This window comes from Hetaerina americana, unplaced genomic scaffold, assembly GCF_022747635.1.
Source record: "Hetaerina americana unplaced genomic scaffold, ioHetAmer1.1.p SCAF_3, whole genome shotgun sequence".
NCBI classification, from domain to species: domain Eukaryota; kingdom Metazoa; phylum Arthropoda; class Insecta; order Odonata; family Calopterygidae; genus Hetaerina; species Hetaerina americana.
Window position 1 is genome coordinate 91819453 of NW_027286874.1, and position 16508 is coordinate 91835960.

At 33.4% G+C, this 16508-nt stretch overlaps 1 protein-coding gene across 2 annotated transcripts in view; it reads right to left on the reverse strand.

The window, feature by feature from the left end:
- Positions 1 to 1743: 1743 nt before the first annotated feature.
- The window catches only part of SMC1 (structural maintenance of chromosomes 1), a 33389-nt gene continuing 18624 nt past the window's right edge, over positions 1744 to 16508 (reverse strand). For both annotated transcript variants that reach the window (XM_071587711.1, XM_071587712.1), the window contains exons 16-24: positions 16200 to 16455; positions 13584 to 13765; positions 11614 to 11736; positions 10535 to 10668; positions 9573 to 9717; positions 9167 to 9346; positions 7836 to 8014; positions 3697 to 3874; positions 1744 to 2509 (exon numbers count right to left, since the gene is read on the reverse strand). In XM_071587711.1, coding sequence (XP_071443812.1) covers positions 2438 to 2509; positions 3697 to 3874; positions 7836 to 8014; positions 9167 to 9346; positions 9573 to 9717; positions 10535 to 10668; positions 11614 to 11736; positions 13584 to 13765; positions 16200 to 16455 — 1449 coding nt within the window. In that variant the 3' untranslated portion in view covers positions 1744 to 2437. The remainder of the gene's footprint in view (positions 2510 to 3696; positions 3875 to 7835; positions 8015 to 9166; positions 9347 to 9572; positions 9718 to 10534; positions 10669 to 11613; positions 11737 to 13583; positions 13766 to 16199; positions 16456 to 16508) is intronic.

The following is a 16508-nucleotide window of genomic DNA, read 5'->3' on the forward strand; positions in this document are numbered from 1 at the left end:
TGTCGAGTGCTTTCAATTTTTATTTTCTTCTAAATTTCTGCTACTGCCAACATTCACTTATACTTCATTTGGAATAATTCAACCCTGTTTACCAAACTTTGACTGGCAACATGTGAAAAGCACACATGAGATCAGGTGACACCAGTTCTTTTTCTTTACCACCGGCATTTTCAAAGAAAGGTACCCAAAAAATCACAAACTCGGGTAAAGCTGGATGGCAGTCGCCAGGATTCAAGCCCAGGTCTTCTGATCTGTAGTTCAACTCTCTACCCAGCATTACTACCTCTTGAGCAAGCCCTGGCAAAATACAGCGGAATCCTTCTTAGCAAACATCTTATACAGGGTGGAGTTCATATAACGAGCAAAAATATTTTCCAAAAATGATTCACTTAATGAGTGACTTTTCGATTAATGAGTGGAGAGAGGGGGATCCTAAGAATCATTGCTGGCCTGCTGCTTCAGTTCGTGTTTAGCACTCATTCCGCTAGCATCTTAGAGCCACTAGTGATCACACCTTTTTTCAAATTTGTGTACAGAGGCATTATTTGTGATTTTTTTGCTCAAAGTTTTATAATAATTTGGGCATAGGTTTTATGAACAAGACATAAAAAGAAGATAAACAATAAATACAATAATCGACCAGAAGGTCGGTTGGGTAGGTGATGGTAGAAACCCAGTACCAAGTCCGACGGCAAATGAAATTCACACACCAGCATAGGGGGGCAGTTCCTTTCCTTGTGCTGGTTAAGAGAATAAAATAATCCCGAAAATAAAAGTAAAATCATTGAAAAGCAAGAATGAGGCAAGAACGTGGCTGATCTAGCATGGACATGCAATTCATCAACATCAATGATTTGCACTATCCTCAAGAACACTGACAGAATTAAGGAGATATACGCTTTCAAAGGAATGACAAGAATATTTACAATATATTTCATATTCTCAATGATGATGAGAGGTTACATCTCATATGGCTAAACAAAAAGTAATTTCAAGGTGAGAGCTTTTAATGACATCAATTTGTGAGCAAATTGATTTTTGCTCACATCTTTAAGAAGACACTAGGATTACCCATGGCCAAAGAAGACGCACTTAAGGGAAGCCATGGGTGGTTCTAGGAGGTTAAGAGAAGGACCCGCTTCCATAGTGTTGTGAGGCATGGTAAAGCAGCCACATCTGACTCAAAGGCAGCAGAGAATATCATTCAAGAAGCTCAAGGGTTACCTACCACAAGAAGTTTAAATTCTGACTAGTTGGGCCTCTGAAAAATATGCTGAAGCAAACCTATATAACATCAGTGGAGAATGCATTGCCTGGCTACAAGCCAAAGAAAGACCATCTCATACTGCCACTTTGTGCCAATGCAGGAGGCAATTTGAAAATTAAACCCCTGCTTGTTTCCCGTTCAGGAACTCCACAATCTTTAAGCCCTGAAGAGCAGGCTAAATGTGACATAGAGGTCACAGAGAAGGATGAAACTGCTGCATTGCATATTGAAAAGCAGGACCGTAAAAAGGCAATGATTATAACCACTAGAAATTCATTCAGCCATAATGCTGTATTGCATTTTTACAATATTTTGACGTGTCTGCAAAAAAATGCCTACAGACAACTTCCTAGAAAAAAATAATTAGAAATGTTCCATAAATAATAAACTAATTATTTAATTTTTTTTGTTTTCTACAAATCGAATTCACATCCCAGGTTGGTTCATTCTGCAATAGAAAATGATGTTGATTCACAATCCTGAAGAATGTATTTTTGATTTTATTTGAATAAACATCATACATCATTTATTTTTTTCAGCATGGAATGCATTACTGTATTTTTCATTAATTTATACAGGAACATTGTTTCACTTATTGAATGTTTCTCTTTATGAGAAAGGTTACGGAATGAATTATGGCAGTTGTGCGAGTTTCCACAGTATTTTAAGAGCAAAGTTAGAAGGTATCTGACTTCTGACTGAGATGGGTTATAGAGTGTCAGAGGAGTAGAGTTATATATTCATATAACGCAAGTCAGGAGGCTAATATAGGACAAAATACTGCTTATATGTCTATGACACACAAAATAAATAAATCTAACACAGAGTTTGTTTCACACACCATTTTCATGAGTCTAAAACACAAAATTTGAAAGGTACAAACACATTACATAAATCACAATGCAGAACATATAGGTATATGATAGGATATAGAAGTGAAATAACTTAAAAACATTTTCAGTAAATAGAATGCCAGAGGTGCAACTTTAAATCCACAGTTGAAAAAATAATTTGAATTTAATAGTTGCACATCCTTGGATATTAATTAATTTGTCTGCTTTGTTCTAAAGGTGGCTACTTCAACCAAATTGAATGATGACATAAAACAACAAATAGTTAAAAGAATTGATGAATGTAAAAAGAATTAAAACTACTGCTTTAAAAAAATAATTAATTGTGAGAATTCTTTTGATATTCTGTCAAGTCTAGGGTCAAGACCTTGCTGATCAGGCACTCTCCCACCTGGAAAGAAAACATTATGTAAGCTTATTATATTTGTATGAAAATTTATAAAATTTAACAATAATCCAAGAAAACCCTACATAATAATGGAAAAGCTATTACTAATATAAATAATACATTCCTACAAGAATATACATTTTTAGCCTGCATACGTATAATGACATTTATATGGCAAATACTAAAACACAAATAGAAAGCAGGTTAAAATTTTTTATTATAAAACAAATTAATAAACCCTTATCAATGTGCAATCAAAGGTTCCTTGTCTAATAACAGCAGTTAGCTTATGTTATCACAATACGGAGTAAATAATTTAAATGGATCACTTTGAGTAGAATTATCACTTTGCTTCAAAACAAATATGAAGGAGAAAAATCACTCATGTAGCTATTAAGTTCCTCTTATTCACCTCCAATAATGGTCTCCGATAGGAGAACATTATCAGCAATATAATATGATTTTTTTTTAATATCAGACCATGGATAATCAGTTATTCCACAGTTTACTAATCTACTTAATTAGCACAGAAGAAATGCTTTCACCCTACTTTAAGCACCAAGCCTTTGTTGCGTTTCAGTTCAATAATGTAAAGAATATACTTCATTGCCATTTTTTACTACTCCACTTATAAAAATACATCCTCATTAGTAGTTCCCAGTCTGGTAGCTTTGATTAATTGAGTTTTGAATGTTCAAGACAAACCCAATAATGTCACCCTTTAATCATAAATAAAATAATCCAAGTTATGCACTAAATTGGTAAGTCAAATAATAATGATAAAATTAGATTTGTACCATTGAAAATTAAGTTCAAAAAAGTAATTAAGGATTTAAGACAGCTGCATCAGACCAAAAAATCAAAGTCAAATGCTTTTTTCCAGTAAAATTTCAAAAATCTTATTAACTGACTCTATTTTCGATCATACTAATAAGAAATCAAACTGGAATGATGTAACTTCCGAGTTAAAATCAAACGCAATTCCTAATATTTAAAAATAATAGGCATTTTTCATCAAATTTTTTCATATCACAACATCTCCCGCACAAATGCTTTTTATAATTTGGGGATTTGTGAAACTGGGAGACAACAAAAACAAAATACAGCTTCAACCAAAATCATAAATGTTCAGCAAAAAAATACAAATCAATAAATCTATGTTGTTGATACAGTTCATTTCTATGACTTACATCTGGACAGATTCCAATTAATGCATCAGCATGGCTGTAGAATTCTTCTTTAAGAGATATTACAATAGTCTGCAAAGATGCCGTTTTGTCTCGAATGTACCTTGCCACTTTTCCAATGTTTGTGTTGTCCAATGCAGCATCTATCTCATCCAGAACAAAAAATGGTGCAGGCTGGTAGCTGGAATAAAAAAAAATTAAACTTCTCTTTTAGCGGTCTCCTCAATTACCTCATGCACATGACGATAACGGAAGGTAACTGGTGTTAAACTATGTAGAATGAAACCTCACCATGTAGCCACCAGAATTTACCCTTTCCTTTGATTTACAACAATTTTTGCAGGTCCCTAGAATTTTTAAATCCTTGTAATGTACTCCATATTCTGCTATTTATACTGTAAAATTATGAAATATCTCTCAATTTATGACAATTAGTGAGAATAAGGGTCCCAGCTAGTGCACTTTTAAACACAGAAAATTAAAAATGAGACTGGCATTACAGATAATATGCCAGCTTCAACATGAACATTGGTTAATTTGATTATCTAAAATACATATTTCCTCCTTTAATTATAACGCATAACATTACTATCATGTCATAAAAATATGTATACAAAACATTGCAATGGTTGTGATTTGGATAATTTCCGAATGGAACAATTTTTCATAATTATACATGCACACATAAAATTTAGAGGATACCATAAAGCTATTTTGATGCAAATAATATATCATTCATTCAGCCAATTAGCCACTATGCTGTCATGGAGGCAAAAAGATTGAAATTTTCTTCCGGCTCTTAGCAGCTATCTTTCTTCTTTGTCACTTTTCCTATTTTATTATTATTTGCTGTTCATCTTGCTTTGCATGTAAATTCACTTTTTATTTTAGTAAGTGTAGGATTACTCCAGTAAATTGTGAATGAACATTTTAAATTGCTAGAAAAGCTTGTCAGAAAATTGATATTATTAGAAGATAAACTCAACATTTCACAAAGAGGTGATAAGGACATCAGCACTCCTGTGCCCCTGACTAAGAAAGTTGATATGCCAATTTCAACATTGAAGACAACAGTAAAATCCTGGAAGATTTTTAAGGTGCAAGCATACCAATTAGTAAAGTTTTGTCAAAAGAAAAGGCACCACATGTGGCAAGACTAAGCACTGATGACTTAAGAGCATTAAATGGTTGGATAGATAGTTCTCAAAGTCTATAGATTAAATTCTATAAAACTACACTGAAAGTGTAGATTCTAAAACAGACTCATTGGAAGTGCAGAGCTCGGTATAATGAGGTTGATGGCTATGCTCTCATTATATTAATCTATTAGTATGTATTTCATTATTAAGTTAGGTATAAGCTCACCTTTGTTACATGTACTTCACTTTTAACAATAATTTAACATGCTTCATATTGGAAAATGATGGCATATAACTACATGTACTTATTAGTATATTTAATCAAAGAACTTATTTATGCTTCTTGCTGTAATAACAGTTTTTACTGTAACTAAGTTTAATTCTGTTTATTTATTTCTGTCAATTTAGACACATCACCTCAGGTAATTTTAATAAAATTATGGAACATTTGATTATGATTTTGCTTCCATTTCCTGCAAATTAAGATTTCCCTCTTTTCACACTTTTTTTCCTTGGTTCACCTCAAAAGTGTAAAAGAGGGTTTGACCATACATACGTACTACCAAAAGTTAAGCTAATGACTTTTCATTAATATAGCAGCTAATATGAAATAAGGTTGCCCTCCGAGAGCCTATTTTGATGTTCACAATGCATTTTGACATTGTAACAAAAATATGAAGACTTAAATTTGTAATTATCATCCCAAATGTGCATTAAGCAGTAAACATACAATTTTCATAAACATTCTTCATTCACTGTTTGAAGCCACCTATTAAAGATAGGCTTTAGAGGGTCCCTAACAAGTATTTACTGCATTGGCCTCAATATAGGCTGATTTTTTTGTCATAATTCATTCTGAAAAAATCAACCTTTAGCTAAAATTTGAGAAAAATTGCAAACAAAGAAATTTTTTTCAATTTGGCAAGAACATGCATTGAATCATTAAGAATTTTAGTTAAATTATTTTTCATCAATTGAAAAAAGTTTTCACTTCATTTTAATTATTTAACTATTTTTCATATTACTATATCCAACTCTAAAGATCCATTACAATTTGGTATGTTAACTGACAATGTCAACTAATAATTTAATGATGGATTTACCAGGTGTCCAAGTATGAAATGCAGATTTCAGACACCAGTTGGTTCACCAATCCAGTTTGTGGTATAACGACTTGACACTTATGCCATTTTGTTGTACCATCAGCAAGTGTCAGATGCACATGAGTGATTAATTGAAAAAGTGTTTGAATAGTGTTCTGCTGCTCTGTTCAATACGTCAAAATTTTATACCAAACAAAGAGCATTCGCCGACAGCATTAGTTTTTTATTTTCATTTGAAGAAAACAGCTGCTGAATCATAACTATTATATCGAGAAGTTTATGGTGAATATGCTCCATTACAAGATTCGTGTGAACAATGGTTTTGGCATTCCAAAGAGGTGACTTTGATTTTGCACACAAGCAATAGGGAAAACTGACAAAAAGGTATGAAAATGTGGCATTGCAAGCATTGTTGGACGAAGACGATTCACTAACACAAAAAGAACTTGCACAACAATTTAGTGTTAATCAACAAGCTATTTCCAATTGCCTACAAGAGATAGGAAAGCTTCAGGAGATAAGCAGATGGGTACCATATGACATGAACGACAGGCAGATGCAAAAACATTGGTGAAATTTTGCTCGCATGACACAAGAGGAAGTCCTTTTTGCATCGCATCATTACTGGGAGTGAAATATGGATTTATTTAGAGAATACCAAGCGTATAAAATCATGGGTAGAACCAGGGACACCACACACATCAACCGCAAGACCAAATCACTTTGGCAGAGAGACGATGTCCGGTGTTTGGCTGGATTAGAAGGGTGTGATCTATTATGAGCTGTTAAAACCTGGTGAGACGGTTAATACTGAATGCTACCAACAAATATCGTTCAATTTGAACCATCTGCTGCTTGAAAAAATACCAGAATACCAAAAGAGGAAGCACAAGGTCATTTTTCTTCATGACAATGCTCCATCACATATGGCAATACTGGCCCGCAGCATTTTACAAGCTCTCAGCTGGGAGGTTTTACCCCATCCTACTTATTCACCAGACTTGGCTCCTTCTGATTACCACTTATTTGCATCCATGGGTGATGCACTTGCTGAGCAGTGCTTTGGTTCGTACGAAGATGTGAAAAAAATGGTTTGATGATTGGTTAGTGACAAAAGTGAAAGATTTTTATAGGCATAGTACCCACAAATTGCCCGAAAGATGGGAAAAATGCATCACTAGCAATGGAGCATATTTTGAATTAAGCTCTTTATTATTCTTCCAAAAAAATTTTTTTTTTTAATTCACATTTTACATGTGCACACCAGGTAGATGTTCAACCATTTGAATTCTAATGATGCAAAAATAGAGACTTGTTCTTCAAGGAAAAAAAGAGACTAATGGCCATATTTGTACTAGATGATATGAGGGGTGTTTGAAAAACTACTTTTAAAGGAGATGAATGCTCACAACATAATTTTCTGCCTTAAAGAACAAATCCTTAGCATAGGATAAGCAGAGGTGGAATTGAAAAGATATGGAAAAAGGATGACATGGTTTTCAATGTTTTCAAGTCTATTTTTATATGATTAAGAACATTCAACTTAAGGTTCTATGTTAGGCACAAAGCATTTTAATGTAAGTGTTTACTTATTCATGAACACTCTTATATGAACAACCCTCGGCATCACATACTAAGGTGCTTGCATTGTCCTAAGAGCAAAAACATTTAAATTTAGCTTGGTATGTATGCACTACAATATAGGAGCAAACAAAATAAGAAACTGTAAAAGATTTCCCAAAATCAATAAATACTAACATATTTCTAACCTTTGAACCTACTATCATAAATAAGAATTCAGCTTTTAAACTATGATGCTATTTCAATACACCCAATTATGTTTCCAGAATTTTACGTACGAGCTCAACTAAGTAAACACAAGAATAAATTTAATCACAACCTGTGAACTGCAAATAACAATGCCAGGGCAGCCACTGTCTTTTCTCCTCCTGAGAGATTGGACATTGGTTGAAATCGCTTTCCTGGGGCCACACAGTTATAGTTGATCCCATCCAAGTATGGCTCCTCTGGATTCTCGGGCCCAAGGAATGCTTGCGCAGACTGATTTTTGGCCAAGGACTAGTAACACAAAAGAAATGAGTCTAGATGATGAACTAAAGAAGCTGACCTTCAAAATAATTCTACAATTGCAGCTCACAAAATCAAATGCAATTGCATGAAACACATCATTAGTGCACACAATGAACAAATGTACTTCAAAAGGTTTGTTATATCTCCACTTGTTCTTTAATCTTACCAGACTCATTCTATGAAAAATTACAGAAAAGAATATAATTTTACTGGTTTTTCTATCAATACATCTAGTATGGACAAGCATTACTTACTTGAAAGTGAGGTAAAATATAGATGAAGTGGTCTGTACAATGAAAATGCTATTAATGCTAGAACATTTTAAGATTAGTGTCTGCAAAGGAGTCCTAAATGACCATATATTTTCCTCTCATATTTATCATAAAAAATACATTTTGTGATAGACATGGTAATTTAAAAAAAAGTCATCCCCTTACGAAAGCTCATTTGCTTAATGCATTTCTTCTTAGATCCCTTCTACTTTGACCATCTTGGACCAAAACACTTTGAAGATATGAATGTGAAGTGTGCAACCTGCTCTTATTTCTGCCCTCTTAATTTAATGTTCAATTAAGCCTTCCCTTTCTCGAAAATCTTAGACATACAGGTTATAGAAAAGTTAGCTATCCTTCAAATCTACTCTCATTGGTAACTTGAAATCATTACGAAAATAAATGTATACATGGTGCAGTGCTTAAATCCGGACAAATTTCAATATGAATTTCCCACTATAGTAGTTCCAATGAAGGTTGTGATTTGAGTTCTTGAAAGCTACAGGCATCTAGTACACAGTCATAACCTCAAAATGGCCGAGATGCTACGCACAAGTGCAAGTATAATCGAAGAGCCGCTATTATCAAAAGTGTTCACACTGGACATTATATTTTAAAAAAGCTCGATTCTTCTGGTACCCCAGATCAACTTTTTACAATATTGAGGCTAAATATAATGCTTCGGAGGAGTCTGGGGAAGGTTTTGCCAACCCGGCAAGGAAATCTCATTCGAGTAAACGAGTGCTTGTGTGGATTTAAGTGCTGCACCCTGTATATGTATGTGTGTTCATATATTATATATATAGATAAATATATATAGAATAAAAAAAAAATTTGCGATAGAAAACATCATAAGAATAAACAGTACCTTGTAAATTCCATCTATTTCATTTGCTACATGCTCAAAACATTTCATGAAGCGATCATGCCGTTCTTTCTTCACCCTTTCAAAAGCCTGCTTGGCACGTTTAGTTCTCCTTCGAGCATTATCGAATTCCTCATTTGTTTCCTGCAGCTTTTCACGAGCAAGATCAAGTTTTTGCATAGCCTTGGAGAAGAGAAAATTGCATAAAACAATATGTAAAAAGCCTGCAATCAATATTGCCAAAAGTACATTTCCTATAGTTTTATTTAATTTTAATACATACTAAAAATACTAAATTCAATACCAAATATCAAACCCGTGGTGAGGTACAGCAAACAGTTGATTTTTACCAGCCTGAAATATTCCATCTCCAAGAATTATGAATAATACCAGCAGGGTATGCACTTACTCTCATATTAGGCGCCTGGATTTTCTTAATTGTCTCCTGCAATTCATTAATTTGACGTGCAAGACGATCTCCGTGCTTCTTCACATCCTCTGGCTCATCCAAATCTTTCAAATTCTCAGACAGTAGAGTATAATCAATTTGAATCCTGCAATAGCAGTGCACTTTTTAAGGAGCATATCACATTTTTCTCTTAGCAGGGTGGCGTCAAAAATGGAAGTTTCAGTCAAGCATTAGATTTATCTGGCAATGAGTCCAAAATACATCTTCCAATAGATCATAGAAATAGAGAAATTTCCAAATTCTTAATTGCATGTTTCTGATATCAGTTTAGCTTTTGTTAACGCCACTCAAAGACAATGGAAGTGGATTAATTAAGAATATAGGTAAATTTATCTCAATAACAAAAATCATTTTCCAATACATGAAATGGTTTGGATCCTTTGGTCCAGCATGCTTCAAGGGTCATTTTAATGGTTGTTTTTTTTAATGACATGGGCTTCTGTAGTTTAAAGATAAACAATCAGACAAAAAAACATAAAATATTGTAGAATATTGATTAACCCATATCCTATGTCAACAAATGCATATTGTCCACAAAGTGAAATCAAGTTTATATATACATATGGTACATTCAATTAATATACAAAAATGTAATTTTGCAAATTGCTTAGTTAAAATATAGAACCATTCCTTAAATGTTTTTAGCATTCTACTACAGGATATTTAAGGAATCTATTAATTATGTACCAGCAGGGTGGGGTTCATATTAACTCAAAGGTTAAGCAGTTATATAACTTGCTTAACATATTCTTAATTACTACAATTATATGTTCAGGCTAATGAATTCAAAACTTCATTGCAATTTATTTTCAAACTCTGAATATTTAGATCTAAAACCTGGATCATTCTGCACTATTTAAAATTATTCTACACCATTATACTAATAAAACAAGTTGGCTAACCTATTTTCTCTTTCATAAATCTGCTGTGTGCTGGTACTTCCTGTCTCAACAGATGTGTCAACCTCCATTGCTGATCCTTCTTCCTCAATGTCTTCCATATTCCCACGTAGCATTGGAATGACTATGTCTTCCATCTTCACAAAAATACATTAGCATATGTTAGCATCAAATGGTGTGACAACTTAAATACATGGAGGATACAAGGCTCAAATCCCAGGAAATGACTTTGGGAAACCCCATCTCAAAAACTAGCGGTGATGCCAAGCTTTAAACTTCAGGTGGCACAAGGGAGGGTTACTGGCCCCCTCGCTTTGAACATGTAGATTTTACATAACAAATAGTTTAATTGGAGATGAGCTCTAACCTCAGCCAATAAACCCAACCTTACAGATGACTAATGTGGTGGGGGTAATGAACATTTTAGCAAACTTTCCTATTTGCACAGCATGGGAAAATTATAACGAATATCATATAGAAAGAATTTAGGTTATTGGCTATAGAGAGCAGAGAGATTTATTTAGATAATGCCTTATGCAACATACAAAACAAAAATATAAAATGGTTTTGTTTAATTTAGCAAACCTTTTGTAAAATGATAAACCTTTTCTGCATGAAATCTTTGACAGGTGCCAAAAAGTTATGGTACTTAGGAAAAAATTCACTGCGGCAAGACCTCTAGCCTCCCCTTGAGTAACATTATTCATTGACAAACATACTGAGTTTAGAAATGACAACAAATAAAGGAAGAAAATTTACCACAAGTTTACTTAAGTGGTGACTGGTGAGCAGTTATGCCAGCATATAGTGTTTAAAGAGAATCCAAATGAAGTCTTTCAGTGGTATTTTATGATTTGAAGTAATTTGCCATAAATTATAGATAATGTTCATTATACTTTCCTTCCTTTCTATTACTCAACTTTGGTATCATTATTCCACAAACTGATTACAGCAACTATACAGGAAATAGCCACTTTTACTGGGAAATATGGCTCTGAAGTGGGCAAGCGCAAATGAAATGACTTGCCTTGGGCACATGCTGAAAACATTCATACATTCAGAGCCTAGTTATGAGTTCTCACCTTACACTGCTTCAGGATTCCATGTCTGTCTGCCCTCTTCTGCTCAATCTTAGACTCAAAGGAAGTCACTTGTTTATGAATGGCTTGGATATCCTTGGCTATAGTTCCCATTTCTCTTCGAGCCTGTAACAAGAAAGCATCCACCAATTACAAGGGAAATAACCCACAACAAAGGGCTAATATACACTACCTTGCAAAACCATACATGGAAATAAAAACAGTAATCTCCTTATGTGCATGCATATAATCGAAACAAATATCAAATAAAATAAAAACCAATTGTCAAAGTACATGTTCATTCATCTGTTTTCTGACTTTTTTCACCTCTCCTGTTTTGAGTTTCCGTGCGGTAAGTAATTTAAATGCAGTAGAGACCCTTATTTACACTTTTCTAGGGATCGCAGAAAAAGTATTATAATTGTGGGAAAATGCAAGCAGCAGAAAAAGGAGAATTTTCACTCTACGTGCTTAATTACACGATTAAAGGTAAAAATAAGAAGCAGACAAAAACTGATAAAGAGCAGGGTTATTATTTATCTCTTAAACTATAGCTCTCCTCATTTATTTATACATGATGAATGAAAATAACTAAAACACATTAAACATCTTGGATTCATATAATATGTAAAAGTAAATTATTTTCTCCTTCCTTATCAGAACATAAAATAATAACTTGTGACTCCCACCAAGTTGCAGTCTCAACATCAACTCTTCTACTTTCACCACACACAGCCTTGTACACAAGATTATGCCTATTTTTAAACCTATCAAGTCATATTGGATGCTGTGAAGTCTTTGATTTCTAATCTTTCTCTCATGAAGACAGCATTCATGGAGATTCTTGAAGATACTTGAAGCACTTTAAACCACTCTTTGAGTAAACCTAATTTTTCATACTTGTGATTCTTGACATATTTCCTCTTTTTAGACAAATGTCTGCCTGCACTGGTTTGCATATTTCAGAGTAGACTCACTATTTTTCACTATGGTATTTAGTGTAAAGACCGGCAATCTACAGTGTTTTACAAGATTAATATGGGTTCCATTGTGAGAATCAACTCACTCCAAAATTTTTGCTTGGTCCAATAAGGAAAATGTTCTTTTTTTGCCTTATCTTTCCATTATCAAGCAGGATAAAATTTACATTCCTGAATAATTGAGGAAAACTTAACGCACGAGAATCTGAGCTACCTTGCTGTTCGACTGTTGCAAACAGTAGTCAACCTTCAAAATTTTTGGAGAAAATAAAATTAATTTTGATTCAGTGTAGTCTGGATGCAATAATGCATGTTTCAATAGTTTTTATTATTCAGGAGTCATCATTGTTATGTGTATAACTGTTGCGTAAAGGAGGTGCAAATGATCTTGATTGTCAGTCACCAGTTCTTACTTTTTTTCACAATTCATAATGTTTAGGTCAGAAGTCATTTTTATTCCTCATAATTTCAACTTATGAGCAAAATGAAGTCTCCCGCAGGAGTCCTTACAACAAATACATTACCTACCTAACTCCTAGCTCCACAGTATATACAACCTGGGTTTCAACACTTAGCGTTTTTCTTTTGTGAATACTCTGCCTTAGCAATTGGCCCATATTTTATTAATGCTTCATATTATATAGTTGTAATGCACTTAACACTTTGCTTATAACTTTATCATTGATAATTATGATGAATAATTTTCAACTCAAGTCAAACATATTAAATGTATTAATAAAGCTCTCTTAGGTGAAATAATCTCATGAAAGGAGAGGATGTTAACCTATTAAGTAGCACAAAAGTAGGATTTAGAGAATTTTTTAAAGACAAGATAATAATAAAAAGAAAAACTAAGTTGAATCTCTCATTATTTGTATCATGCATATAAATATCCCAATTGGTATTCACAAGCAAAATGGGAGAACTTAAAATAAAGACTCTCAAGTACTGGAGCAATAGGAGATTTTTTGAGTACTTATAAAAGAAACAAACCTTGCCAATTTGCTCGTCCATGCCATCTACCTCAGTCTTCTTGGCCAATCTTTCAGATTTAAGCCGGTCCAAATCCCTCATGTCCTTGTCAATTTCTGTCATTTGACGGTGTTCAGCCAACTTTCCACGCTCAAGTTCATCTTCATCATCCTGCACAGCTCTCTCCCAGCGCAACACATTATCTATCAAAAGTTAAAGCATACACGCATATAAACTCAGAGGTAAGTAAAAAAACCAAACCTGTCAAAAATGGAAATGAACTTTCTTATCATAGTTACAATATTTTTAGCTAAGACCAAAATATTTGAAATCATTACCATAAAATCCTAAATAAATAGAGTAAGAAGCCCACTCATTTCGTAAGTACCAATTCTCTTATTTTTTGAGACTGACACACGAACTCGCAATTTTTCCCTCATAAGATGCCAGCATATAACCATAATAGGAACAATATGTTGTTAGTCAATGAAATGCATACAAAATATGTGACTAAGGCATTACATATTAACTCATATACAATGTAGTTTATTTCTAAAATGAATCCAATGCACTAAGCATTAAAGACGCACATATTGAATAGAATAAAAAAGTCTTGCGTCATGGAACAAAAATATTGTGTCACACACAATATTTGGTTGGTAGCAAGCTTGAAAATGAAGCTGATGAATGCTTGCCTGAACAATCGAACAGTGATGGATGGTAAAACATGATTGGATGCAATGTAATATTTTAGCTACAACAGTGCTATATGCTTCATGATAAATGTCTCAAATACTGATTTTTCCAAAACATCTGCCAAATTTCCCAAGTTTAACAGAAATATTCCCTTAACACAAAACCCATAACTTTCTTAACCTTCAATCTTATTTCACCATTAATGGTCCTAGTACTACCTATTTATATCCAGTTCATCTATTAACTTCATGGAAACTTCAGTACTCAGGGCATTTTTCTCGACAAAGTCTACACATTTAATATAGAAAGTATACATTTGAGCACCTAAAACTGCTGGCTTCATTGGGTCCAATTTGGAAGGTTTACTTTTATAGCACTGACATTTGATAGACTTAATAAGCAATCTCACCTCTTTTGCTAACTTTTAAGTTCTTGATCTACACATTTTTGCCCCAAAATGTACTCCTTAGGTTGACTAATAATGATGTAAATAATAATAATTTTAAAATAGAAATAAATTAGAAAATATGAATTTAAATATTTGAATAGTAAATTAATAAGCATTAATAATATAATAGAGTTGATATAGGTAAAAAATTATTACATCGAAGATTGGAACACTGTGTAAAAAGCGTAAAATACCATGGCTTACAACTGAAGTTGAGTGAATTGATAAATAATTTCAGAGAAGCTAAGGCCAATTCATTCAAACTGGTAGGAAGGGATCTTTCACCATAGAAAAAATTACTACTGAAATCTGAGAAGGAACATAATGCATAATGTGAGTTCCATAAATCACAAAGCAAGATAACCTGAACTGAACTTCAGTGAACACTGAAGTAAATAATAAAAATACTGCTACACTGTGACAAATGATAAATTTGGGTGGGCGGAAATACATTCATGGTAGCTCGACTGAATTTTTGAGAAAATTATGCTCTCATACAATATGGCAATATATATACATATGGCAAATGGCAGATGAAAGGGGACATCATTGTTACAGTGCAATGAACTTTGAAATCGTTCTGCATTCAGAAGAACTCTTAAGCAATTTAAGAATAAATCAAACTAAGAATAACACAGAAACAATAAATATAAATGGGAACTTTTTTACTGACCTTCAATATTTGACGGAATAAAACTTGTTACATGTTGGGAAAAATGTGTTAGCCTTAATGGTGAATATGTTGAAAAATAAAGAAATGATTTTGAAACTTAAGAATTGTACTTTTATGCACTTTTTGCTCAATCTTGCTATTTGTTTTTGTTCGTGCTCTACAAGTATGTGTGCACTAGTCATCAGCCTACCCACGTAACTGTTTAATTTTCTTTGCATTAAGTGTTAACATCAAATTCTTTGATCCTTTTCTGTCAGATTATTTTATTTTTTTCAGATATTCTAACCTAAAAAAATCTGAGTGCCTGTGGAGGTACTTATAGTATGATGCGGGAAACAGAAGTTTTTTCCACTATGAACAACTTTACATGTGTATAATGTTAATAATATAACATTATACTTTATATAAGTATAATGTCTGTCGCAAATAAATGATAACTTTCTTCACTTGCTTGTGTGAGTCTACTTTTGCCAGCTTTAATTTAAACATAAAGTGAAAATTACATTTGTTTAACTACTATAGGCATAGGTATTAGATTACCTGAGCAGCTACCTAAAAGATGCCATTTCCCGTCTTTAATACCCAAGTCTCTTTACAATGCTAACAGTAAAATGGCACAGCTATGTTGGTTTAAATATGTTCAGGTAATATGTAAAGGGGTAAACATGCTCCAAATAATGCTGTATAAAATGCATTCCAACATTTTCGGGATAAACTGCCTAGGTTGCGCGACTTGCTGCAATATTCTGGGACAGATTTTTTACTTATTTTATAAAGCTGTAGGAAAGAAAGATTAAGTGACTGAAATTAGCATCCTTACTTAATGTATCCCTTGACTTCTCAAACTCCAGCTGATTCAGGATGCGATTTTTCTGGTTCTCAAATTCCAGCCTCTTCTTGGCTCTTTCCTGCTGGCTCCTTAATTCCCTTTCTTCATACTGCCTGATGTTGGCCACATTAATTTGGGCACAGAAGCTAGCAAACACCACATCTTCCACATTGTTCATATTTTCTTTGATTTCCTGTATTTGCTGGTCACGTGCCCTCATAGTGCGCTCTATTTCATCAATTTGAGGCTAGAATAAAGTAAGGTAACATAAACATATGTAATGAATAGCTGAATTCTTCT